This window comes from Myotis nattereri, assembly GCF_964212035.1.
Source record: "Myotis nattereri genome assembly, chromosome: 18".
NCBI lineage: Eukaryota > Metazoa > Chordata > Mammalia > Chiroptera > Vespertilionidae > Myotis > Myotis nattereri.
The window spans coordinates 35997699-36023987 of record NC_138093.1 but is presented as its reverse complement, the minus strand read 5'-3'; the positions used below and the strand labels follow the sequence as shown (position 1 = coordinate 36023987).

The 26289-nt window shown below is 57.0% G+C and overlaps 1 protein-coding gene across 1 annotated transcript; it reads left to right on the top strand.

Moving 5' to 3' along the window:
- Positions 1-3900: 3900 nt before the first annotated feature.
- Positions 3901-25598, top strand: PRELP (proline and arginine rich end leucine rich repeat protein). The gene is made up of 4 exons (XM_081113320.1): positions 3901-4073; positions 12620-13581; positions 16015-16548; positions 25365-25598. The coding sequence occupies exons 2-3, from the start codon at positions 12636-12638 to the stop codon at positions 16185-16187; spliced, it is 1119 nt and encodes a 372-aa protein (XP_080969446.1). The 5' UTR covers positions 3901-4073; positions 12620-12635; the 3' UTR covers positions 16188-16548; positions 25365-25598.
- The last annotated feature ends 691 nt before the right edge of the window (positions 25599-26289 follow it).

Genomic DNA, 26289 nt, shown 5'->3' with positions numbered 1-26289 from the left:
GAGTGACAGAGGGCCTCCTTGTTTGACCTTCTTGAATGTGATGGAACAGACTCCTACTGAGCCCCCAGGGGGTGCCAGGCCCCGGTGGGTGCTGTGGGTTGTACCATGATGACAGGACGCTGTCTCTCCCCACCAGGAGCCCACTGGCCACAGGCAACCCGGGGCCCCAGGCTGGGCGGCGGGATGAGAGACCACAGGACTCCCAGAGCTTCTCCCAGCCGCCCAGCGCCCTAGGCTGTGAGCCTCCACTGGTGAGGGGTGACGGTCCCAGGCCAGCCCCTGTGGGCCTGATGACCACAGGACAGTCGGAGCCGAAATTCCTCAGGCCACACTGCTCCTTCCCGGCAGAATCTAGGGGACAGGGCGGTGGGAGGTGGGGAGCAGCCTGCATTGCTAGAAGCAGCCTGTGTTTCTATGGGAAGGATCACACACAATCGTGCCCTTCTCTTGCTTCAAGCCCTCGCTTGTAACCAGCAGCCATTGCTGAGGGTCCAATAAGCAGTGAGCCTGAGAGGGGGGGATGGCCACCTGGTGGGAGGTGTGAGCACCGCCAGGCTCTCTGGGACCAAGGCTTCCACCACCACGTGGCAGAGCCCCCCACCACCCCTGCCCTTTTCTGCCCCACATCCTCCCCCCTCCCAGCTCCCTCCTAGGAGTGGGTCCCAGCAGCATCTGGACAGCCTGACTCCCCACCGCTTCCCCAGAGCCCACCTCATGTCCTCACCACACCAGGAAGAGAGAAGGCCCCCCTGGGGTGCAGCCACCCTGGGGTCCCCGAGACTCCGGAGGGGGGCTCCTCCTGGAGGGGAGTCGGGGACCGATGTAGGGAGCCAGTGAGCCCCCGGGCATCGCCCAGACCACACTCCCGGCGCCTGGGCCATCCTGGGTGTGCTCGGCGGCAGGTGGGCAGGGTGACCTGGGAGGCAGGCGGCGGAGATCTGCTCGCTGGGCAGTTGGGGAGCAGCAGGGTGGGACTCCAAACCTGGATGCCGAGCCCAGCCTCAGGCTCCCTTCACACGACTGCTCAGAGAGAACTCAGGTGCTGGCACAGCCTCGCATGTCACGGGACGGGCTGAGGCCAGAAAGAGGAGAGACATTGCCAAGGTGAAGCTCTGATACCCTTCAGTGCTCAGTGGCAGAGCCTCGGCCATGCACGAAGGGGGGTGGGTCTGAGTCCCAGGCGAGGGCACCTACCTGGGTTTCGGGTTCGGACAGCAGGTACGAGGCACAACCAGGTCTCAGAAACCCAGGCCTGGTCTCCCACCCTCGATGCCATTTTGTCTCCTGTCAAGGCGGCGAGAAAGGCAGGCTGGTGGGGCACACATGACACCTTACCCCTTCGGGCGACCTGATTCGTCCCAACTCCCTCCATTTCTCAGTGGTGGACCTTTGACCAGTGGTTGCGACCTCAGACATCTTCCAGGGCAGGCGGGTCAGTGGCTGAGTGAGGTCCTCTAGGCCCTCAACTCTGACGAGACAGCATGGAGGAAGGGCGCCTGTGCTGGACTAGGAAGTGTCTTTCCTTCCTAAATAGCTTCAAATCCAGTTTTTTAAAGTATCAATGCTTTGCTCTGGCCGGTGTGCACAGTGGTTAGAGCATCAGCTGGTGCACGAAGAGTGGCCGGTTCAATTCCTGGTCAAGGGCACGTACCTGGGTTTCCAGTTTGATCCCCACCCCCAGTCGGAGCACCTGCAGGAGGCAACCGGTAGATGTGTCTCTCACATAAATGTTTCTCTCTCTCTCTTTCTCTCCCTCTTCCTCCCCCTCTCTCTGAAAAGCAATGGGAAAAATATCCTCAGGTGAGGATTAAAAAAAAAGTACTGATGCTTCCAGCACTTTGTGGGAGGGGGTGTGGGGCACAGATGGAACAGGATGGACCATGAGTTGGTACTAGTGAAAGTGGGGCATGGGGAACACGGGGTTATTAACACCATTCTGAGTAAATGTGTATGTTTTAAATTTTCCGTAATAAAAAGGCTTTATTATGAATACGCTATCAAGAAACCTATTGAGTCCTCAAGCCATATGAGACCCACAGGCCGCCCATTAGCACAGTCCTGACATCCCTAACAGCCCCCCGTGCTCTCGTTCCTTCATGGCAATTCTCTCTGTGAGGCCCGGGCCAGGAAAGACCAGGGAGGGACAGACACAGTGGCTGGGGAAGGGCTTGGAGCCAGCCATCGGCCATCGGCCATGCTGATGAGCGTGGACTCTGGGCATTTGTAGGGGCCCTGTGGAAATGGAATCAGTCACACCCCCTGTACCTGTCTAACCCCTTCCCCCTACTCCTTGCCCATCCCCCTGCACATCATTGTACCTTGCTCCCCCTTCTTACCACCCACCCACTCAGGGAAACTAGCAAATCGAGGGGTGATGTCCTCAGGCTGCAGGAGGGGGCCTATTTCATTCGGATGAAAAATAAAATGCCCGAGCGGCTTGGCACATTCAGGGCGCCTGTGACTCCAAGGGGGTCGCACTGACTTCCTGCCAGATCTCCCCGCAGGTGAGGAAAGCTCACACTCTGGGATGGAAGCAAGGTGGGGAGAGAAGGTCTCTGTTTTATTTGTCCTTGTTTCTTAGGCTGCCTACCATTCGCCACACTCACCTCCTAATCCTAACATCGTCCAGTTTATAAAGTGCTCTCATACATACATCCTGTCATCTTCCAACCTGTGAGGTGGGAATCATCCCCATTTCATAGGTAAGGAAACTGAGGCTCCACGCGAGTAAGTGCCTTGCCCACGATCAGCTCGCTTGTCAATGGCGGCGTCCAGGGTGGCTGGCCCCGGGTTTAATGTTCTGTACCCCGACTGGGAGGGCTGGCGGCAGCTCCCTGTCACTGGGCTCTCCGGCTCTCCATGGGCCTGCGGGCAGAAAGAGTGTCCTTGACGTTCCTAAGGAGTCGGCTGGGGTGGCAGGAGGTTTGGATGGGCTGCTCCGTGTGCATCGCCGTGTTTTCATTGAGGAAAATTGGCCGAGGGAGTAGTCGGACTTGAACGGTTCTCCTGGGATGACATGGACCCGGGACCTTTGGATTCCTCCCTGTCGCTGTGTGATGACCATGCAGCCCCTAATTCTCTCCTGAGTGTGACACAGACGGGGAGCTGAGAGAAGACACGGACACTGTCCACCTGGGCGAGGGGCAGTGACCTCGTCTGAGATCAAACCTTAATTCTGCCGTAGTCTGCTGTGTGACTCCAGGCCAGGCTTTTCCCTCTCTGGTCCTCTGGCAACAAAACCAAGGCTATCTCTCTCCTGTGCCCGCTCACTGCTCAGGGAGGCGCCAGCTCCTCAGCAACCTCCTGAAGAAGATGACGGAGGGAAAGAGAAAGTGCCCCACACCCCTCACCGGTTTGGAAATTTGACCCAGGGGAGCGGGGGACGTGCAGGTGACTGGGGAGAAGCCCGCGCGCGCGCGCGCGCGCGCGCGCGCGCGTGTGTGTGTGTGTGTGTGTGTGTGTGTGTGTGCATGTGTGTGTGTGCGTGTGTGTGTGTGTGTGTGTGTGTGTGGTGTAGAATGAAATTGCTAGGAGGCGGGATGAAACCGGCTGGTGTGGACCCAGCCATCCAGCCCTGGCCCACACAGAGTTTGCTTTTCGGTGCCTTTTCCTCTGTTATTTTGGCTTGTTTTCCAAACAAGGGTCAAACGGTCTCCCCCCCAGAAGCAACGGCAGCAGAAGGAAATGCTATTAAAGATGAGTTTGTTAGTGGGCATGATGTGTGGACGAAGTCTTTGGGAGCTTTGGCTGCCAAATAAAGACTTTATTGTTGTCATTCCTCCTTTCCCAAGCTCCCTCCCTCTCTGCTCTCCTCCCTCCCTCTTCCCCTCCCTCCCTCCAATCGGCCTGTCCCTCCCCCTAACCTAGCCTCCCCACCCCAATAGGATCTGGTAGAAGAACAGTCAGGCAAACACAAGCACGCTCACACCACCGGGAGGTCAGAACTTCCAGCGGGCTCTCTGCTGCCACAGCTCCACCGCTGGGTGGGGGGAAGCGGAGGGAGCCGTGAGCCGTGAGCCGTGAGCCTTGCCGGGGACTCACCCGGAGCTGGGAGCAGAGGCAGGTGTGTGCAGGTAAGCCCCATGGGGAGATGGGGAGGAAGCCCCCTTCCTCCAGCCAGTGTCCTGCCCTGGGCAGCCTGGTTACTGACCTCATCTCCGTCTCCTGCTTCCTTTCAAATGAGCTCAAGTCCGCCTTCCTCGTGGCTTCTTCCCTCTCGCCATCATCCTCTCCCTGTGTATTTGCTGGCTGCAAAAGTTGAACTTTCTTGGTACAGATGTTTGTTGTAGCACGGAGTTATGCTGCACGTAGTATTTTTACACATCACGTATTCCCATAGAAACCGGAATCCAGAACCCATGTCTCTGCACCTTTCACATACTGTCAGGCACTGTCACAGGCACACACACACACACACACACACACACACACACACACACACGCACACACACACACTGCATCTTGTCTCACCCTCTCATGCGCCTCTCCGGCCATAAGAGCAGAGAGAAAGTGTGTCTTCCCACTGAGGTGGCAGAGCCAACGAAAATCATGTGCTGAGCGTAGGCAGAGCAGGGAGGACATGAACAAGAGCAGGAGTTGGGAGGGTTTCCTCGTCCTTTAGACCTTAATTGGGTCGGAGGGAGAAAACTGCGCTTTCCAGCCTGCACAGGACCCGCCCGGCCGCTCTGAAGTTCTGTCTCGCTGGTCCAAACCACCGGCTTTGGGAAAGAAAGAGAAGAAAGGATCCAGCTTCCGAGCCTTGGGGTCCCAGTCCCCAGCTCAGGAGGCAGTTCACTTTTCTGCAGGCAGCCCGACAAAAGCTCTCTTTAAACCATTTCATAATTATCCCAGGAGTCTTTGCAGCAGAGGAAAAAACGATAGTACTGTAGTTTCTCAGTGAGTCAGGGAGGGGAAACGGGAGGGGTAACTGAATGGGGCTTGTTTCCAAATAGGTGACCCCTGTCCATCTCAACAAGGGAGAGTTGTCCCCAGGCAGAGGGGAGGGGAGGGGAGAGGGGTAGGGGAGGAGGGCTAGATCAGGGGCTCCAGATATGGCTGCAGATCTTCACAGTCATCTGGGGGCAGGGGAGGGGGGATTGCAAGGGGACTTACTGAGAACACAGAAGTCTGGACCCCTTGCTCCAGACCTGCTGAACACAGACCTGGGAATCTGTCACTGTGTTAGTACAGATGGCTGGCCAGGGCTGGAGACCCTGGATCAGGCACCTGAGGGAGACCTGTGTGGGGACCAAAGAGCCCGGGGCTCATGGCGTTCCTGGCTGGGCAGAAGGGCTTCGTGGTTTCCTGGATGGACAAGGACTATCTGATGGAGGAGGACCAGAGCGCCCCACGTGGGCCACCTCCTCGGGGAGTGGGAGTTGGTGCTGACCCAGGAAAGATCCCCTGTGAGCTCTCCCCTCCATCCTCCTTGCAAGCACCGGCTGCCACATCAGGAGGAGCATCCTGGAGAGAAAGATTCCTCCCACCTGCTCCTCTGCCTGCCCTGAGCCTGAGGCACTGCGCTGGGCCCCTTCCCATCCCGCCAGACCCCTCTCCTCCCGCCCAATCACTGTCTGTTCTGCTGGCCTCATGGGGAGATGGGCTGGACAACAAGCTCTGCCCAGTGGGCATCCCCATTTACTGGGCATGTGAGGGGCGATTCAAGGCTGGAAGGGGCAAAAAAAGCAGATGTGGGAGGCTGGGATGGGAATCATGGGTCACATGGGAAGCCACCTTTGTGCCTCCCCCTCCACATCCCTTCACCTGTGGCAGAAAGGCGGGGGGCGGGGGGGGGGGTGGTAGTGTATTGGAGGACAGAGTGAGTGGTCCAGGTGGCTGGGGAGTCTATGGTCTCTCCAATTAGTTGGTTCTCAGACCCCAATGTGGTCTCACACACAGGCCCCAAGCGAGAGGAAGTCGCTCTGTGTGAAGGAGCTGGAGGGAGGGGACCCATGAACCCCTACCCACCTGCCAGGATGCCTCCACCTGGTGGGGCGCTGAGCTGCCCTCCGGCCAGGCTGGAGAGAAAGCCACCCCATTGCTCCTAACAACAGCTTAATATTCAGGGAGCACTCACTTTACACACATTTACTCATTTAAGCCTCAAATCACCACAGAAAGGTTTTAATGTGCCCATTTTACAGATGAGTGAGCTGAGCTTAGTCAAGGTCAGAGGTTTGCCCAAGAGCACCCAGTGACGAAGCTGAAGGGTATCTATAGGGTTAGGCCCCTGATCCCCAAGCACCCAGGCCCGCAGATAGGAGATGGCGAGTCCAGGAGCAGAGCCAGCTCAGTGCTGTGCCTTCCCCACCGCCCTACCCCTCTTCTCCCACCCCCCCCCCACCCCTCCACCCTTCTCCACCCCCCACCCCTCCACCCTTCCCCACCCTCCCCACCCCTCCACCCTTCTCCACCCCCCCCACCCCTCCACCCTTCCCCACCCTCCCCACCCCTCCACCCTTCCCCACCCTCCCCACCCCTCCACCCTTCTCCACCCCCCCCACCCCTCCACCCTTCCCCACCCCCCACCCCTCCACCCTTCCCCACCCCCCACCCCTCCAATGGAAACTTGCTCCTCTGCACCAGTGGCCTGAAGCCAAAATATCTTCCCTCTGTTTACACTTTGCCTGTGGTAGAAGCTGGGGAGGCAGATGGTCTCTCCACCCTAGTGTTATATTGATTTTTAGCACTTTTTGATCTGTAGCACATTTTAAAGTGACTTTTCACACTTGCTCTGACAACAACTGGGTGAGGAATGCAGGGATAGGGACAATTTTATTAACCCCTTTCACAGGTGATAAAACTGAGGCCGAGAGCAGGTTGGGCGACTAGGTAGAGGTGGGCAGGCGGAGGGCCCTCCTCCCGGGGAGAGTTTGCACTGCGAAGCTCTCCCCCCACAGTCCCAGGCAAGCTAAAACTTATGTCGGCCAAAACTTACACCGGATTGCGGGTTGTGTGTAAGTGGCAGCTGCAGATCGCGCTCCCAGGAAAGCGGCAGTGCACAGTGTCCCTATTGAACTCATCCTTGTGTGCCCGTATCAGCCCTCCCATCACCTCAGGCCTCACAAGCCCTATTCACAGGCCTGCAAAGGCTCTATCCCAGGGGTGGGCAAACTTTGTGACGCGAGGGCCACAATGGCTTCTTAAACTGGACTCAGAAGAAGGAGCTGCGGCCGTGTTTCCCGACGTTGCCATGTTGACACTGCTGCTGGTGAAGGAGCGGAGGGGAGAGCAAGAGAACCCTCCGCTCTTTCGGCTCCGCGGGCCGGATAGAACAGCCGAACGGGCCGGATCCGGCCCACGGGCCGTAGTTTGCCCACGGCTGCTCTAGGGCCACCTAGGTGGCCTGCCTGACTCCTGCTCACCTGGGCAGAGACCGCCTGACCCTCCTGGCTCCCCCCTCCCCCTGGGCTGCAGGGTGGCCCTCAGAAGCTGGAATGTAGAACAGAAAGACGGGAATTGGGGGAATCGAGAATGAGGGTCACACCCATGTCCCTGGGTGTGGCTCTGGGGCAGGAGGCAGCCCCATTTCCCACGGCAGGGTGGTGGCTGGGTTCAGCCATGGAGGTTTAGGGGTGACCAACTAGGCAGGGAATCTGACAAGAAAGAAAGAAGGATGCCAGTAAGCCGTGTGGAGTATTCCTTTAACGGGGAGACACACCCAACGTGTGTCCAGCCAACCCCAATTCCCGACTCTCCATACAAAACCAATTACCCTTCAACTTTCCCCCAGTGACTTGGAAATCCCGTGTGGACCTCAGCCCAGCCCTGCCCCGAGCCTGTGTATTGCACCAGTCCTGGGCATTCGAACATGAAATGAATGGGTTCATGAGCTAGACCAGCGGTTCTCAACCTGTGGGTCGCGACCCCTTTGGGGGTCGAACGACCCTTTCACAGGGGTCGCCTAAGACCATTGGAAAACACATCTATATTTACATATTGTTTTTGTGATTAATCACTATGCTTTAATTATGTTCAACTTGTAACAATGAAAATACATCCTGCAGATCAGATATTTACATGACGATTCATAACAGTAGCAAAATTACAGTTATGAAGTAGCAATGACAATAATTTTATGGTTGGGGGTCACCACAGCATGAGGAACTGTATGAAAGGGTCGCGGCATTAGGAAGGTTGAGAACCACTGAGCTAGATAGAGATGAGGCGAGCTCGCTTTACAATCAGCCTCTGGGGCATCTGCTCTTTTATAAACAAGTCGGTGGATGAGCGAAGCCCCTGCCATTTGCAGAGCTCAGGCGCTATGACAGGCCTTCATGTGCATGACCTCATCTGATCCTCACAGGGATGGGGAGCCTGAGGCCTGGGGCGGAGGGGCAGGGCGGGATGCAAGCCCAGATCTCCAATCCTGGAGCTGACATTCACACTTCAAACACGCTTAGGAAATGTTCTTAAAGGGAGAGATTGAATTTTGAGCCGGGCAAAGCGATGGCAGTCCCCCCAGAGCAGCAGCGTTCTGAGAGCCAGTGCCCGCGAACAGGGCCCGCTGGGCAGCGTGTCTGGCCCCCCAGCGCTCAGCGATGAGCTCTGAGCTCAGCAGAAGGTTGGGAGGTGGGAGAAATTTAAAAATGACACACACTTGGGACCCACCCTAAGAGAGCATATGATTGGGCAGAGCTTCTGGAAGGCAGCAGCATGAGAAAGCGTGACCTTGGGCTTTGGCAGGGGAACGGTGAGCCCCCGAGGAGTTCAGGATTTAGGACAGGACAGTGCACGCCAGAGCTGCGCTGTCAGGACTTCCCTCCAGGGCCAGGCCCCAGCGGGAAGAGGCGTTGCCGGGTGAGAAAAGCCCTAGAAATGAACGCTATTTCCCCGAGAAAGAGGCGTGGAGGCTCAAATGCCCGCAAGCACACAGGGTGGTTCTGCACAGGCTACGAGAAAGGGAGTTAACAGACCCAGTCTCTCCGGGGAGCAGCGCCCCCAGCTTTTCCTAGGGAGCCCCCATCTGCTGTGGGAGGGGCCTGGCCAGCCCCCCCCCCCCCCCCCCGAGGTCTGAATGTAAAGGCTCAGGACTGTGGGCAGATCCTAACTTCCTGAAGGGTGTGGGAGGGCGGGCGGTGGGGTGAGGAAGGCCTGTGCTCATTTCTGAGGGAAGGAGTGGGGGGCTGGTGTGCAGGCAGAGCTGTGACTCACCCGTGACCCTGTCACTCCTGCCCATGAGGCCTGGAGCCACTGAGAAACACCCCTGGCAAGGCCAGGGTCACCCATAGAGGGGGCTCCCGCTGGAAGCTCTGGACCCGTTTCCTGCTTAACTCGGGGCCCAGGACCCGGCAGAGGCTGTGCTGACAGAGCAAGGCCAGGAAACTGGGAGCCTCTTTGGGGCAGGGCTTCTCCCATCGTGAGAGATTGTTTATTTCAGGTTTCTGGGGGATACGAAAATAAATGCCCAAACAAAAAGTTCCAGGGTCACAACAATTGGGGCTTTTAAAAATGTTTGTTTATGGTATAGTAATGCTCTAACTGCCTCCTTAAAAATGATATGCAAAATGATGGTGTTATCTATATGATAAAAGCCTAAGCGGCCGTTATGGCAGAACGACTAGAATGACCGGTCGCTATGATGCGCACTGACCACTAGGGGGCAGACGCTCAATGCTCCCACAGGGGGAGCACCACTCAGCCAGAAGCCGGGCTCACAGCTGGTGAGCACAGCGGTGGTGGCAGGAGCCTCTCCCTCCTCCACGGCAGGCAGCGCTAAGGAGCAGTGAGCAGGTGGGCAGTAAGGAGCAAGGGGTCCTGGACTGTGAGAGGGCACAGGCCAGGCTGAGCCCCCCCCCCCCCCCCCCCCCGGCCAGGGCACGTATTTCATGCACCAGGCCTCTAGTTAAGAAAATTATAGGACTTATGAAATATTCATTCATGGTTCATCAGGTGGCGTTGGTCCGGCCTCAAGACTCCAAGTGTAGTTTTAGGATGACTATCTTCTCTTTCCCGTCCTCTCATGTGTCCCGGGACTGTTGTAGCCCTGACTGTAGATAAAGCGAGAATCTAACAGCAGCTCCTTTGTGACCGGAGGCCCAGGAAAAGGGGCCCACTTGGTCCCCGTGGGGGAGCCGGCCTGGGCAGAGACCACTTTAGAGGGAGGTGGCGAGGCAACAGAGTCTGCAGGCAGCCTCTTCCCTGCTTCCTCCTAGTGTGTCTGTCTGCCTTCCCTCCCTTCCTCCCTCCTTCTTCCTTCCTTCCTTCCTTCCTTCCTTCCTTCCTTCCTTCCTGTGCTCAGGGTACTATATATACGGGCTTACACAGGCACACAGAGCACGTACAAACATGAGTTTGCCTCTGTATGGTATAGAAGTGTGTGTGTGTGTGCAGAGAAGTGTGTGTGTGTGTGTGTGCAGAGGTGTATATGTGTGTGTATGCAGAGAAGTGTGTATGTGTGTGCGCAGAGAAGTGTGTATGTGTGTGTGCAGAGAAGTGTATATGTGTGTGCGCAGAGAAGTGTGTGTGTGTGTATGCAGAGAAGTGTGTGTCTGTGTGTGTGTGTGCGCACATGTATGCAGGCTGGAAGTCAGGTTTGCGTGTGAAAAGTGTGGGAGACTCCCTCCGGCCCTCCAGGCTTGTGCTCTGCCTTCTCTCCTGTTTCTTTTTACATTCAGCGCCTTCGGAGCACCTGGCTGGGACTGAGCAGCTGGTGAGGGGCTTCTACTGTCTTCCTCTGAGCAAAGCCGGCCCCGAGTCAGCCACTCATGCAGGGAGGAGTCTCAGTGGATGTGGGCTCAAAGGAAAGAGAGCGGGTGGCCTGGACAGAGGCAGTGATCACAGGGTCTGGATGCAGCAGGGGACACACTCCAGCCCAATCTATCTCAGAGAACCCCAGGAAGCCTGCATCCCCAGGGTGTCCCGGATCCCTGAAGGGGGCGGGGCAGACACCACAATTGTGAAGAAGCAGCCAGAGGGGCCGGTAGAAGCACTGTGGGAATGACAACCTGATCTGGAAACCAGAGGGCTGTCATAAGGATGAGGGCTCTGGGGAGGGGGTGGTACATGAACCCCCTTCCCGGGTCCTTCCCAGTCAGGCCAGGGGAGAGGCCTGTGGGAGCTGCCACTGTGCATCTGCTAGCCTGAGTCTATTGCTATTTTCCCAGCTTAGTTCAACTAGACCCACATGGTCCCATTGGGGACAATGGGAAGGGCAACCCCAAAATATCCTCCAGCAACATATTCCCCTGTCACTGAGGCTAGCAGGAAGCTCTTCTTGTTCCCTCCACACGACCAACTCCAGTGCATAGAACAGCCATGCCTCCCAGCGGGTGTGGCTCGTTGGTTGAGCACCATCCCATGCACAGGAGGTTGTGGGTTTGACTCTGGTCAGGGAACATGCCAGGGTTGTGGCCTTGAGCCTTAGTGGGGCCTGTGCAGGAGGCAGCCAATCGATGTTTCTCTCTCATTGATGTTTCTATCTCTCTCCCTCTCCCTTCCTCTCTCTGAAATCAATAAAAACATATTAAAAAAAAAGAGAGAGAGAGAGAGCAGCAATAACAGGCCACAAGAAATGAAAGTGGTTTCCCCACAGCTTTCAAGCTCTTCCTTGTTTTCTTTCCAGAAGCCTCCACATCCGTGGGGGAATTCTTGGTGTGTATCCTGCTGGCAAGGGCCAGTGTTCGCTGAGCCGAGTGCAGTGGGTGAGGGACACGCAGGGGGGACACACACGTGTCTGACGCACTTTCCTTCCTTCCCAGAATCTCCACGGGCCCCACCCTGGAAGGCAGGAGCCCTGGCCCTGCTATGAAATAACTTCCTGGCCTCGGCAGCCACCTCCTCCCTCCAGTACTCAGTGTTTATAAACAGTAGAGTCTGCACGTCACTGGTGGATTTCAAACCAGTTTTTAGCAATGCAACTTTATTTTTCAAATGAGTGCTTTGGTTAAACATAGATAGATATAGATAGATATAGATATAGATATAGATATAGATATAGATATAGATATAGATATAGATATAGATATAGATATAGATATATTATGGATATGGATATGGATATGGATATGGATATGGATATGGATATGGATATGGATGTAGATGTAGATGTAGATGTAGATGTAGATGTAGATGTAGATGTAGATGTAGATATATATCAGATTAAAATAACAGAGCTGCTCAGGTTGGCACAGGTTGAGCTGGGTGTCCCAGGGCCAGCTCCTTGGTCTCCCTCCCTCCATAGAAATGGGGGCACCATTGAAAACCATTGAGCTGTGTGATCTCTAAGGACACATCTGGATTGTAACCCCCCACCCCCTATGGCTCATATGCCCTAACTCCCTCTTACGAGGACAGGACTGATTTTCTCGCGCTGCAGAGGGGGAGACTGGGGGCTGGAGGGCAAGCGTAGGGCTCCTGCTTCACCCCCCGGCGTACTTTCTGCAGGAGGGCTCCCTCCCAGAGCGGGCTGAGCACACTGGGTGGCGAGGCCTCCGGCAGGGAACCCAGACCCTCGGGCCCTGGTTACTTTCTCACCTGCTGGATACAGGCGGACAGGGAAATGCTCCACAGGCCCCTCCAGGGCCCCCCGGGAGCCGTCCCGGCCACTTGAACTACAAAGTCATGGCCTCTAAATGCTGAGGCCCAACTGGCTAATGACCTTCCGCATCTCTCCCTGCAGGTGCATCACCCGGATCATGAGGTCATCTCTCTCCTTGCTCCTCCCACTTCTCCTCATCTTGGCCTCAGTGACCAAAGGTCAGCCAACAAGACGACCAAAACCCGGGGGCAGGCCCAGGCCCAGGCCGAGGCCCAGGCCCACACCGTCGAAGCCTACCGACCTGCCTCCTCCCCTCCCACCAGGCCCTCCGTCTCTCTTTGCTGACTGTCCCCGGGAATGCTACTGCCCCCATGACTTCCCGTCTGCCCTCTACTGCGACAGCCGCAACCTCAGGAAGGTGCCTGTCATCCCACCCCGCATCCATTACCTCTATCTCCAGAACAACTTCATAACTGAGCTCCCAGTGGAGTCCTTCAAGAACGCCTCGGACCTGCGGTGGGTCAACCTGGACAACAACAAGATCAGCAAGGTGGACCAGAAGGTGCTGGAGAAGCTACCCAGCCTGGCGTTCCTCTACATGGAGAAGAACCAGCTGAAAGAGGTGCCCTCCGCCCTGCCCCGGAACCTGGAGCAGCTGAGGCTGAGCCAGAACCAGATCTCCAAGATCCCCCCAGGGGTCTTCAGCAAGCTGGAGAACCTACTGCTCCTGGACCTCCAGCACAACCAGCTGAACGACAACGTCCTCAAGCCTGACACCTTCCAGGGCCTCAAGAAACTCATGCAGCTCAACCTGGCCCACAACGAACTGAAGAAGATGCCCCCCAAGGTCCCCAAAGCCCTTCACCAGCTCTACCTGGACAGCAACCAGATCGCGACCATCCCTAACGGATACTTCAAGGCCTTCCCTAACCTCGCCTTCATTCGCCTTAACTACAACAAGCTGTCTGACAGGGGGCTCCCCAAGAATTCCTTTAACCTCTCCAATCTGCTGGTGCTCCACCTGTCCCACAACAAGATCAGCAGCGTGCCTGCCATTAACAACAAGCTGGAGCACCTGTACCTCAACAACAACCACATCGAGAGTGAGTGGGGAGGCGGGGCCAGGCCCGGGGCGGGAGGCTGGGGACTCGCCACGTCAGCCTGTTCTCAGGAGCCTGAGGGTGGGGGTGTGCAAGAGACACCCTGCTTGACACTGGACTTCAAACCACGGCCTTACCACTTGCTATCTGCATGAGCTTGGACAGATAGTTGGCCTCCCTGGGAAGTTCCCTCCTCTGTAAAGTGAGAATGGTAATAATATCATCAACTTGGTATGAGGATGTAGTCGTTTAACGTGGATGCCGTGCCCCGAATGCCATGGCTGGAGGGTGCTTGCTCCTCTTCCTCCATCTCTTCTCATCAGCCCCAACTTCTCTGCCCTCCAGATCTGTCGGTAGGGTGGACACGGAATACAGTCCTGGACATTCTCCTAAAAGCAGAACAGTGACATTTACATGCCCACTCTGAAAAAAAATAAAAAATAAATGCCCTCTCTGAAATGCCCGGGCCTGTCCGCCGCGGACACTGGCAGCTGAGTGAGATGGCATCCCCCCAAGTCTGCGCCTAGCTTCTGAAGCATCTGTAAAAGGTCTACACAGAGAGGCAGCCAGACAGGGTGGGCAAAAGTAGGTTCATAATAATGATCAACAATACAATCATTAATAAATAAATAATACTACAGAATAAACGCTGTTTCAACTGTAAGCCTGCTTTTGCCCACCCCTGTATATGCCGGGTCCGCCCCTGGTGAAAATGCGGCAGCCAGGGAAACACGCTGGTGTGGGGGGCTTTCAGAGTCCATCTGGGGAGCTGGAGTAGCTGTTGTGCAAGACGGTATGCTGAAGGCAGGACTCCCCTCCGCTGCTTTTCCAGGGTCCTGGGCTATGGGGTATCCATTGCAGCCCAAAAGAACAGACTAGTTCTGCTTCCATCAACAATGTCAGCTCTAAGCTGAGCGTCAGGAGAAAGGCTTAAAATCAAAAGCACCAATATGACCTGGCCATGGGAGCACATCAGGGGTGCAGCCGCTGCAGGGATGAAGGGGCCAAAGGGAAAGGGAAGCTCCCCTCAAATCACCATAGGAACCCTTAGTTGCCCAGCCCAAGGGGGTGAGGGAGATTGTTGAGTGTCTACAACCTGGAAGCAAGTGGTGGGGAGAACAGGCTTTGCTCACTCGTCTGGGATAATTACAGAGTGAGAGGGGCTTCTAACATCTGGCAAGAAACAAACTCAGGGAGTAAACGGAGGCCGCTCATTGCTCCCTGGGATGCTGGATAGGCCGAAAGTATAGCCAGAAGCCACATAACTGACAGGTCTGTCCCGGTGGAAGAACAGGCTGTGGGGACAGCCAGCCTCCTGAGGGTGAACTTGGAAAAATCAACGCACCCTCACCATGTCGCCGGTCCCGGGAGCTGAGCATCAGGGCAGCCCCCTGACGGGCCTATGTGACAGAGGCTGTAAGAAAATCCCCGTCAGGCTCTCTCTGCTGCCCCAGTGGCGAAGAGAGAAAAACAACGGCCCCGCCGATGATAAATGAGGCCAGGCTTAGGGGAATAAAACTTCATTTCCTTGCATCTGATGTCATCTAGCAAGAGGTGAAGGAGAAAATGAAATCTCATTTTCCACTGGAAAGCCCAGGATCAGTAATCACGTCAGAATCAATAGGCTCAGCCAGCCCCGTGGGCCCTGTGCCCTCCCCACACCCCCTTCCCTTCCTGGCAGCCCTGTGTCAGTTACTGGGACCACCTTCTGCCCATCCACGTGCCTCAGGTCCAGGCCACAGGACCCTCCCACACCCACCTGCCGGCTCAGATCTCGCCTCACCCCACTCTCTCCTCACTGCGGCTAGATCCGTCTTTCTACAATATAAGCCTTGTGATCGGCTCCTTCCAGATTTCACCCCCAGGACACCATAGTTCACACATCCTACCATCCCTGTCACAACAGCAGCCCTGCTCAATACCAGTCCTCAGGCTGAAGATCAAAGCCCGTCCTTAGTGAAATCGCTGAAAGCCGACCATAATTGGGGGCCATAGCTCACCTTTCCAGCTCACTCTCCCTATCTCATCACACTGTGCTGTTCACCACTCCCAGATTCTCCCGTGATCCTTTTGGCCCCCACAACTCTTTGCAAATAGGTTCCTCTATCAAAACCCCAGCCCCAGGCCTCCCCCTGCTATAATCCTACCCAACTTTGAAGGCTCAACTCACAGCCTTCTTCCTCCGTGACTCCTCAGAGTAAATCTCCAGTAACCGCTGTGGATCAATTCCATCTTGATTCATTAATTTTACAACGAGTAACCGGGCCTGGCGGTAAGGGCCGACTGTCCAGCGTCACACATTCCTACCGTCGGCCAGTTCCCGGGAGAAGTCTGGTCCTGACTCTCAGTCGTCCACCCTCTCCTTCCTCATCTCAGTGCCCTCGGCCCTGGCCCCGCCCTCCTCCCCTGCTCACCTCTCCCCTTCTCTCTCCATAGAGATCAACGGGACCCAGATTTGCCCTTACAACCTGTTCACCTTCCGGGACTTCTCGGATCTGGAGAACGTGCCACACCTGCGCTACCTGAGGCTGGACGGGAACTACCTGAAGCCGCCCATCCCGCTGGACCTCATGATGTGCTTCCGCCTGCTGCAGTCCGTGGTCATCTAGGCCTGGCTCTGCCCGGCGTCCTCTCCGATCGCCCTTGAAGGCTGGTGGCCCAGGCGCCGGGCCCACCACTCGTCTTCTCTCTCCCTGGCTTTCTCCCCGCTTTGCCTTCCTCAGCCCACCTTCCTGAGGCGGGACGAGCCACAGCCTCAGGACCGAGACCTCCCAGGCCTTGGGGGGTCCACCCAGCCCAGAGACACCCACTGCATGCTGACCCTCTGGCCCAGAGCACAGGTGTCTGTTTAAAAATTTCATAGTCCCTGCTGGCCCTGCCTCCCCGTCACTCCTGGGTAAGTCTGGGCCCGGACTGACATCTGGATCTCGGCCCTGGTGAAGCAAGAAAACGATCTGGAGTGGCCCAGAGGTGAGGCTCAGGAAGCCCTGCAGGGACTCCTCCTGCGTGGGCAGCTCTGGCCCCAAAGGACCACAGCACCCAGGTCCCATTGGCCAAGGATCTGCCTTGCAAAGTGCTGCTCCGCCACCTGTCCGCGGGCACCAGACATCGCCACCAGCCCGTGTCCTCCAGAAAGGAAGGCAGGGCATGGCCGGGGAGGGCAGGGGGGCAGGTTCCCGCAAGGGCTGCACCCGGCCTACTCTTCACGGGCAGGAGCCGGGCCCTCTCTCTCCAGGGTGAACGCAGCTCGCACCCTCCTAACAGGGCCCCCTTGTTCCGAGAGGAAGAGCGGGGAGGACCAGTCCAGGAGACGCCTGGCTGGGGAACCAGGAATCGGCCAGGGGGAGTGGGGTGGGAGTCAGAGCCCTGGGACGTGCCCGTGGGGTGCAAAGGGGTCCTGCAGCCCCCTGGCCACTCTGAACAAGAGGCCTAATGCCTGGGGATCACCATGTCCCAGTGGAGGGCGCAGAGCCCCCCCCCCCCCCCAATCTGTTCTCTGTCAGTGGGGACGACCCAGAGAGGTTCCTGAGAAACCCGAGAGAAGGGGCGGGCACCCGGAGATCTTCCAGAAGCTTCTTCCACATGTGCACATTGGCCTCCCCCTAAGACAGACACATCAGTGACACCTGGTGGCTGATACGGGACACAGATGGCCCCTCCTCTTCACCACCCTGGGGGTGATTTTCCAAGGTCAAGGACTCCCAACTTGAAGAGCCAGGGGCCCTGTGCATGGTCTCTCTCTCCTCTGGGTCTGAAGGGCACAGAGCTACAGTGGCCCTGACTTGGGAATGCGGTGGGGGGGGGGGGGGGGCTTGTTCCATGATGGGGGAGCAATGGTGGGAACCTTGGGGGCCCAGGTGAGGATGCAGTCTGCTCCCGGTTGCTGTCTGACCTTGCCGCGCCTTCCGCTCTCGGCTCCCACAGGCTGTACACCCGGCCAAGGCCCCTCTAGCGCTCACGTTCCATTCTGCGGCTCCACTTGGGCCCTTGCTCAATGCAAGGCAAGTCCTCAGCATTTTCTCCCTCCCTTGCAGTTATTTATTCCCTGGACGGACTGTCCCTCCCCCAAGGTTCCCACCCTCCCTGCCTGGCCCAGGTGCAGCTTGGCCGGCCTCAAGGGGGCCTGGGCCCCAGGTCTGACTCACCTAGGCCTTCCTCTGACCTGCCTCTAGGGGGTGCTGCCCCTCCACAGTCCCCGAGGGTGTATGCGGGTGGCTGGTGTGGATGTTCTAGAAATGAGTGGTACTCAGTGCCTCCCCTCAAGACAGGTTTAGAAAAGGTCCAGAGATTTTAAAGAAATTGTATTAAGCTAGACCCTAACTTCAAGAAGCTCCCATTAGACTCTTTCTCGTTGTCCTCTTGTGCTAGTTTACAGAAACGGAGCGCATTTTATCCCAGCCCCCTTCCCCTGCTCCCATGAGGGCCTCATCTTCCGCTGCAGCTGGCTTCTCCGAGGCTCCTGCTTAGAGTCAGTGCAGTCCCGGGGCTGTAAGCAGCCTGGTGCTCCGGCCTGGATAAGCCCCTCTGCACCTTGGTCACACCTTTAACCTCAGCCCCTCTGAGGAGGCCCTCGGGGAGCACAGCCCTGTGGCTCCGGGAGGGGGGCCGTTCCCCTGCCCCTGCAGACCCGCAGCAACACAAGCACCATCACCCCTTCCCTCCATCGCTCCCTGCGGCTGTGAGCCAGAGAGGATTCCAGTTAAACTGACTTGACAGCAGCCCCCTCTTTCTGTCCCCCCACCGCCCACACACACGCTGTGCTGGTTTCCCGTGGGTTTCAGGAAGCGCCCCCCCCCCCGCCCCCCGCAGCACACACAGGCTGGGCCCGGTGCTGTAGCCTCTGCGCGCCCAGCCGCACAGGTGGGTGTCTGTGTGTGCTCTGTCCATATGGCTGTCCTCCTGGGAGACCGCGTGGCTCTGGGAACCAGCTCCCGCGTTGCAGCGCGCTTCACAGCAGAGGAAATAAAGGAATATGAGAGCATCCAGCTTGGACTGGGCCCTGTGAACAGGTCGGGAATAATCCCCCGAGGTCCCTCTGCCGCCCCCTTCCTCCTCCCGCCACCTCTCCCCGTGCTCTGAGCCGATGGGTGGGGAAAGGGTCTTAGTCTTAAGAAACTCTAAGTAAACGACTCCAAAGCCTTTTCTTGGTGACTTTCCCCCCCAAACTTACAATTCTCGTGAAAAATTATTCCCAAAGCCTGACCAGAAATCTGACGGCTACATTGGAGGCCCAAAGGCCCAGGACTTTCAACCCACAGATGCCAAATGGTTGAGCGTCTCCCAAAGGCTCAGCTCTGAGCCAAATACGGAAGACGCAAAGCGGACACCGCCCCTGACCAGGTGACGGGCGCAGACTGGTCGAGATGCCGTGTAAAACCCAAAGCAATGGCAGCGCTGCCTCAGGCCAGCACCCAGGGCCACCTCATCTGGGAGGACTGGCAGGCTGTGCAAGGTGTCTGTCCACAGAGGGCGAGAGGAGGGCACCCCTAAGTCTCCCTTCAGATGGAAGGTTCTAGAAGTAGGCGTGTGATCCTCCCAACCTACATCTTCTTTAGGATGCTGCCCTCACCCTTCCTCTAACACAGCGGTTCTCAACCTGTGGGACGCGACCCTTTTGGGGGTCAAACGACCCTTTCACAGGGGTCGCCTAAGACCATCCTGCATATCAGATATTTGCATTATGATTCATAACAGCAGCAACATGACAGTTATGAAATAGCAACGAAAATAATTTTATGGTTGGGTCACAACATGAGGAACTGTATTTAAAGGGCCAGAAGGTTGAGAACCACTGCCCTAACACCTGCTTCAGTTCAATCCAGCAAGTTGTCTGTAGATTTCAGCTGCATGCAAGGTTCCCAGCGCGGAATTCAAGGGGAGGGAACACCTATCCCATTTCCATGAGCAACGCATCGCTGGATAAAGGGGGAAATCCATCCCTTAGTAACTGCGTGTCTGACGAGCTAGAATAATGCCGTGGTGGAGAGGCCCCCCGCTCTGCCAGAGAGAACCCAGGAAGGCTCCTCTCGCGGGAGCTGTATCTTAAGGTCTTAGGGCTGAACAGGACTGTGCAGGTGGGACGAGGTGGGAGAGGACATAGGAGGGAGGGGAAAGGTGGGAAGGATTGGCGTGTAGCCTGTAGGGTGTGTGTGTGTATGTGTGTGTGTGTGTGTGTGTGAGAGAGAGAGAGAGAGAGAGAGAGAGAGAGAGAGAGAGAGAGAGAGAAAGGAAGAAAGAAAGAAAGAAAGAAAGAAAGAAAGAAAGAAAGAAAGAAAGAAAGAAAGAAAGAAAGAAACTCTTCAAAACTCAGGAGAGCTCCTGAAATTTCCACCCCCTCTCCCTCCGTGCCCATGAAAGGGGCAGCTGGCCAGACTTGTGTCCCCACCGCCTGCCACGTCCACCCCATCAGCATGCCTTTGCTTCCCCTAATGAGGGGCTGGGGCTAGAAGGGCTCCCGGCACCTCCCACACCTCTTCTGGGCTCTGGGGAACTGAGCATCCAAATGGTCCCCAACAGGTCACACATCCACATCCCAGGGCCTCCCTGACATCCGCGGAACCAGAGCGTGTGGCAGGCACGTTTGTGAATGTAGAGCCAAGACTGGGAGAGAATAGGGCGTGAGGTCAGTGTCCAAGTGATTGCGATGGGAGGCGGGGAGGTGCTGTTGGAGGGCCAACTGCAGGCAGAGGGCATGGCAACAGAGCAGGCAGGTGTGTGCCACGGAGAAAGAGGGGAGGGAGATGGGAGCAGGAGGCAGGCAGAATGAAGGAGCCGTCACAGCTGCACCCTCACAGGGAATGAATGGCGCAGCGGGGAGGGGTAGGCCCTGGCTGCAGAGAGCAGGCAGAGGACAGCAGCCAAATAGGCCATCTGCTTCTGGGGCACCGTCCTGGCTGCAGGGCTCCCTCTCCCTCCACCCAGCCGAGCCCCTTTCGGTGGTTCCCCCGGGGGAGGGGGTGGCTGCCAGGGGCACGGGAATATGCCTTGCTCTGGTGACAGGTTCTCGGACTGGGGCAGCGTCTCCACGACAGCTGGTGGCCGGGAGCCTGCGGGCCACGCACTGCCCTTCGGGCCAGGCTCTTGGATCTGCCCCTTCACCGGTGTGCCCGGCAGCGGTGAGCTCTGCCAGCGCCATCTGCGACGAGGGCACCGAGACACCTGGTCTCGGGACTCCCAGGGACGAGGCAAGCGGGGAGGGTCATATGAGCAAAGGGGAACCCTCCAGCCTGAGAGTCAGGAAACCGAGTGCTTGCCCGGGCTCTGTGTGACCTTGGGCCAGCCCCCTCCCCTCCCCTCCCCTCCCCTCCCCTCCCCTCCTCATCCCTCGCCTCCCTGGGTCTTGTTTCCCCATCTGTGCAAGAAGGGGTTCCCATTAGATGGTCCTATGGGGCCTGCAGCTGGATCCAGTACCTGCTCAGGGGAGGAGCATCACTGAAGAACCAGGCAGCATGCAGCCTGGCAGGGTCCTGGGAGACACATCGCTCCACCCTCCTTCACCGAGGACGGCCCAGCAGAGCCTGTGGCGCCAGGCAAAGGAGGGTCTCTCCCCATAATTATATCGGGGGGGTCTTCTCAGTGCCCTGAGGACCCCCCACAATGCTGCCTGTGATCAGGAGTCTTCTCTAGGCCCAATCTCAGCAGATTCAAAGAATGTCCCGGATCGTCCTTGCCATCATCTCCAGAGAACTTGACGTTGGCTTCCAAATCCTACCCCACCCCCACCCCCATTCTCCTCTTTGAATCACTGGCCCTCAGACCCATCTGGTGATTTTTGTGGTTAGGGGACCCACGTTGGGGCTCCAGGTGGTGGGTGGTGGTCAGGGTGCTTCAGCTCTCAGCCCCGTTTAATGTTTGGGTTTCGCCTATAAAGTCAGAACATCGTCACCCTCCGGATGGAGAAAAATGCTGGAAGGCAAGCCCCACCCTCCACACCCCCACTGCTGTCCTCTCTGGGAACCGTGCAGAATCTGAGGGGTGGGGTCCCTCAGGACGTGGGAACTGCCTACCCTCCCAGAGAGGGTGGGCAAGAAAGGGAGACAGCAGACCGAGAAAGAGAGGAGGAGATGAGAGTGGGGAGTGGGCAGTGGTCCTTACAGTCTGCGAGCTCTTCATTTGCAGCAAACCTGCCGGGACTTTCCTTAGAAATAAGACCTCCCCCTGCCTTCAAGTAACACCATAAGCCAAACCTCACTGGGAGATCGCGATGCCTTCCTCTTCTCCCTAGAAAAGAAAGGCCCTGGCCTCCAATCTGAAGCTCTTTCCCAGCCTCTCCCAGCCTTCGCAGGGGCCGATGGGGCGTCCGCACCTGCTTGTCGTGGGGCTTGGCCAGTGCGGGCTCGGGAAGAGCTCCAGCTGGGAATCTGGAGCTTGGCCACCAGCTGCTCCTTCATCCCAGCCCCTCGCATCTCTAGACCTGTTTCCTCATCCGGCTGATGAAGCTGCCGGACCAGGTGCTTCTGAGAGGCCCCTTTCCTGCTCGCTCCTTCTGCTACCCCTCCATCCCTCTCCACGGTGACTCTCTGCACGTTAGAAATGGTCCCTGAGGTTCCCACAGTCCACAGTTTAGGCAAACGCTGATTTAAACTGTGCCCAGCAAACAGGACCAGCCTCGCTCAGAGCACTGTGGCTCCACGGACACCCTGTCAAACCCCACGATGACCAGGCCGGCTACACTGGGTCTGCCGCTTCCCCAACCAGCCTCAAGGTTTCAACAGGCAGCCGCGGCCCAGCACCAGGGGTCCAGAGTGGAGCGCAGTAAGGGCTAGGGAGTGGAGGGTGAGGGAGAAGAGAAACAGCCGCCGTAAGAACAGAATAAAAAAATCAAAGAGAGAGCTGGCTGTCCCTAATGCTTCTGCCCGAAACACACACACTGGAGAGGAAGCCAGGGAACGCCAGAGCGCCGCCACGCCTCGCAAAGCCACCGCCTTAATTAACAGCATCGCTGGGGAGGTGGGAGGCTGAGTGGTAATTAGATTAGAGACAATTAAAAGCCGGTCGGGAAGAATAAATAGCTCTGTGGCCGTCACCTGGCAGGGGGCACACGAAGCAGTCATAAGCCTTTCAGCTCTGTATTCCCTCCAGCGCAGCTCCCCCCTGTCCCCAGTGCCTTCCAGGGAGGGGAGGGGGCGTGGGCAGCGGGTGCTGGTGTGCCTGGCAGCGAGGGGCTGGCACGCCCCTGGGTCAGAACTGAGGCGGAGGGGCAGCAGTAACTTGGTTCCTGGTCTTGGGATGTTTGCCTCTGGCAGACGTAGGGTATCGGGGCCTCAGCAGAGAGAACCCTTCAGCCGGGAGCCCATGGCCCCTCAGTTACAGAATCCCAGCCTCAGAGGGACCACGCGGGCCTGCGCTGGGCCTGCCACGCACGGCCTTGGGACAGGAAGGGCGCGGGGCCTGTCGGCTCCACCTGCGCTGTCCCGTGGCTGCTGGTGAGAAGAGCTGCTTCTTCGTCTCGGGCGGTGTCACTGCTGACAATGGGCCCTGGAGCTGGACACAGACCGGGTCTCGCGTAATCTCTGTCCGAGTGGTAACAGCAAGTGAGAGAAACCATGCACTGCTCCGTTGCACGGCCAGGAAAGAGTCCCACGTGTTCTAAGCCGGTCTGAGTTCGACGGCCTGGCCTAACTCTATGGCCATGGCCATGGACAAGGGACAGCGGAGGGTTCTTTCCCAATGGAAAACTGGGATGCTGGCGCCATAAGAAAGGGAAATAAGCTCTGGGTAGGCATCGTCCACTCCGCCTTGGCTCTGTTATGCTTCTGGGAGCCACACGGGACGTGTCTAACTCCTCACCCACGAGGCAGCTGGCACAGCCAGCAACCACTGGCCCTTCCCCTTAATTCTGGCTTGATCTCATCTTCACTGTACCTGTGGGACCAGAGAGGAACCGTTGGAAAAGAGACGGATAGATGGCCTAGAAACACCCACATAGGCCCAGGGAAACCTACATGGGCCCGGGCTTGGGCTGGGCCGTACCTGAGGGTGGATCTGCTTCTCTTAGGTAAGGGGCCGAGTGCCAGGCCGGGAGCACCCAACAACTTTGCCTGGGAGCATGGTGACCGTCGGTGCTGGGCAGCAACCCCAGAGGACACTGTGGCCTGGCCCAGATACTCCCCACGGCAAGGGCCATTGGCCCCCGCGGCGGAAGGGGGTCTGGTGAGCAGGGGTCCCCCTTTGTTTTGTCTTCCCCCTGAGCCGGGCCTGCCCACCTGTCTGGTCTGCGTGTGCCCTGGCTCCTCTGTGTACTGCGACGATGCTGACCTAGAGAGCGTCCCTCGTCGTCCCCGGACAACCACCTACCTATATGCATCCACCATGTCCAGGCCACGGGCTTCAAAGGGCCGAGTATGCAAGGCCCTGGCAGGAGAGGAGCGTGAGCCTGGCAGAGGGTACTCCCTCTTGGCACCCAGGCATGTGAACAGTCACCAGTCCTCCCTCCCCGCCACCCACACACACACCTTAGCCTTTCCTGTTCGCTTTGTCTTCCCAGCTCTCAAATGGATAAAGCCCCAGGTCTCTCTGCAGCGGTTCTCAACCTGTGGGCTGCGAACAATGAAAATACATCCTGCATATCAGATATTTACATTACGGTTCATAACAGTAGCAAAATTACAGTGATGAAGTAGCAATGAAAATAATTTTATGGTCGGGGGTCACCACAACATGAGGAACTGTATTAAAGGGTCGCGGCAATAGGAAGGTTCAGGACCACTGCAAATGTCTTTCCTTGAGGATTTGAGATGGCAGAAGCGACATGTTTTCTTTTATTCTCCCAAAAGCTGGGAGGCTGGGAAGGGGACGATATGATCCAGCCTACGTTTTCAGGGTGTCCCGGCAGCTGTGGCTCTGTGCCCTCCTGGCCTCTGGACGGGACCAGGCTAAATCTGCTCTCCGCGGCGCTGATGCTATGTACGCGGTTGCTTGTTTGTTTTGCTTCTTTGCGCCTTAGCCTCTGCCTAAGATAAGAGACTAGTCTCTATCCCAGATCCTCCCACCAATTACCACAGCTTTCTGGGCCTTGGTTTCCTTTTGTGTCAACCAACGGTGGAGGATGGGCGTGGGATGGATCCTCGAAAGATTTCTTCCCAGTGACCCCTGGCACCCCACGGGGCCGGAGGGATGGGGAATCCGGAAGAGAGCGAGGCGGCGGACACTGCTATTCTCCGAACCAAGCTCTTTCCCATATCCCCCATCCCTCCGGCCCCGTGGGGTGCCAGGGAAGTCGAGAGGGAGAAGAGGCGAAGAAAGACACGGAGGAAGCGGGGGACGCGGTGGTGTGCTCTTACTCCTGGGCTCGCAAGAACCAGTTATTGAATTTTCCAGAAATTTGCAAGCCCGTCAGTTATTAAACACAGCCATTATTAAAAATTAAATTACATAAACCCAATTAGGTATATTACGTTGAAAATAAATGTAATAAGCACCCAAACTCATCATTTCCCAATTATTTTACTATATGTTACTACCAACCGTGCTTTTGAACTGGTGTGTGCCCATGGGGTCTGTAGGGTAGAAATACGGTAGAATGATGCTACTCTGCTGACATCTTCCCAGATCCGCCTGCGGCCACAGCACGAGGGCACTTTGAACTGGGCCCTGGTGGATATTTGTACCAGGGAAGCCGGTAAACGCTACGCACTGGGATTTTTTTTAAGAGCTGGTTGTTAAGCAGTTGCCAGCACTCCATGGAGGAAAAGAATAGCTACTTAAACTAGCCTGCCCCCCAGGCCGCTCCCCTGGGGGAGGTTGGGGTTTCTGTGAGGCTTTCTTTAATTTCTTGTTCTTCCTAGGCCCGGCTGCCTGTGAGATTTGGAGGAAGCCACTCATAAGCACAAAGGACTGACGTGACCCTTCACCTGGGCGCCCTCCTTGGCGCTCACCTGTCCTGGCTCACAGGCCAGCCTCAGCGGGCTCAGCCTGCCGGGTCCTGGCTGCAGTTTCCACCCTTCCCAGGCTCTCTTCTATGTTTAACCACCAGAGGGCAGCCTTGCGCACGATAAATAAATGCGTAGAGCTTAACACCTACAACCTTCTTGGATCCAGGGCAGGGTGTGTTGTGCTGGGGGAATGGGGAAAAGGGCAACAGCCAGCCAGCCAACTTGCTCCTGGAATTATAATGGGAGGGAGTGGCCACCCTCCTCTGACTTGTTATAACATGTTGGGCGAGGGGAGTGTAGTCGATGAGCCCTTGTCATCAGGTGTTGCCTGAGGGAGGCAAACCATTTCCTCCTGCAGCAGGGATGTTACTGAGTGCTCCCTGCCATGCGCCAGGCACCGTGTCACATGTTGGCGATGAGAAGGGATGCCACGGATGCACTCTGTTCCTCAAGGAGCTTAGAGTCTGGTGCAGAAGACACGTGTTAAACAACCACACTATTCTACTCATTTTGATAAATGCTATAGAAGAAATGTGCAGAACACCTTGCGAGCTTACAGGAGAAGACCCAGTCTAAGGGTCCAGAGCACCTCAAAGAATTGACATCTGAGCTGAAATCTGAAGGAGGAGGAGTTAGCCAGGCCCGCGGTTGCCAAGGCAACCACTCGAGGTCCCAGGTGGTCCCTGAGTCTGGATGGGCATGTGTGTCTTGCCCACTCACCTGCCTCCCCTGCCTCTGTCCAGCATCCTCAGGACAGTCCTGTAAGCAGACAGCCCAGGAGTCAGTCACAGTCCTCAAAGGAAGAAATGGAGAACCAGAGACGATACAGCACTTCCCC

What these genes read in the sequence shown, in the direction of transcription:
- PRELP (XM_081113320.1), top strand. Translation starts at nt 12,636, where the DNA reads ATGAGGTCATCTCTCTCCTTGCTCCTCCCACTTCTCCTCATCTTGGCC. An exon ending in CAACAACAACCACATCGAGA is followed by an intron (nt 13,582 to 16,014) that starts GTGAGTGGGGAG and finishes CTCTCTCCATAG; the next exon opens with AGATCAACGGGACCCAGATT.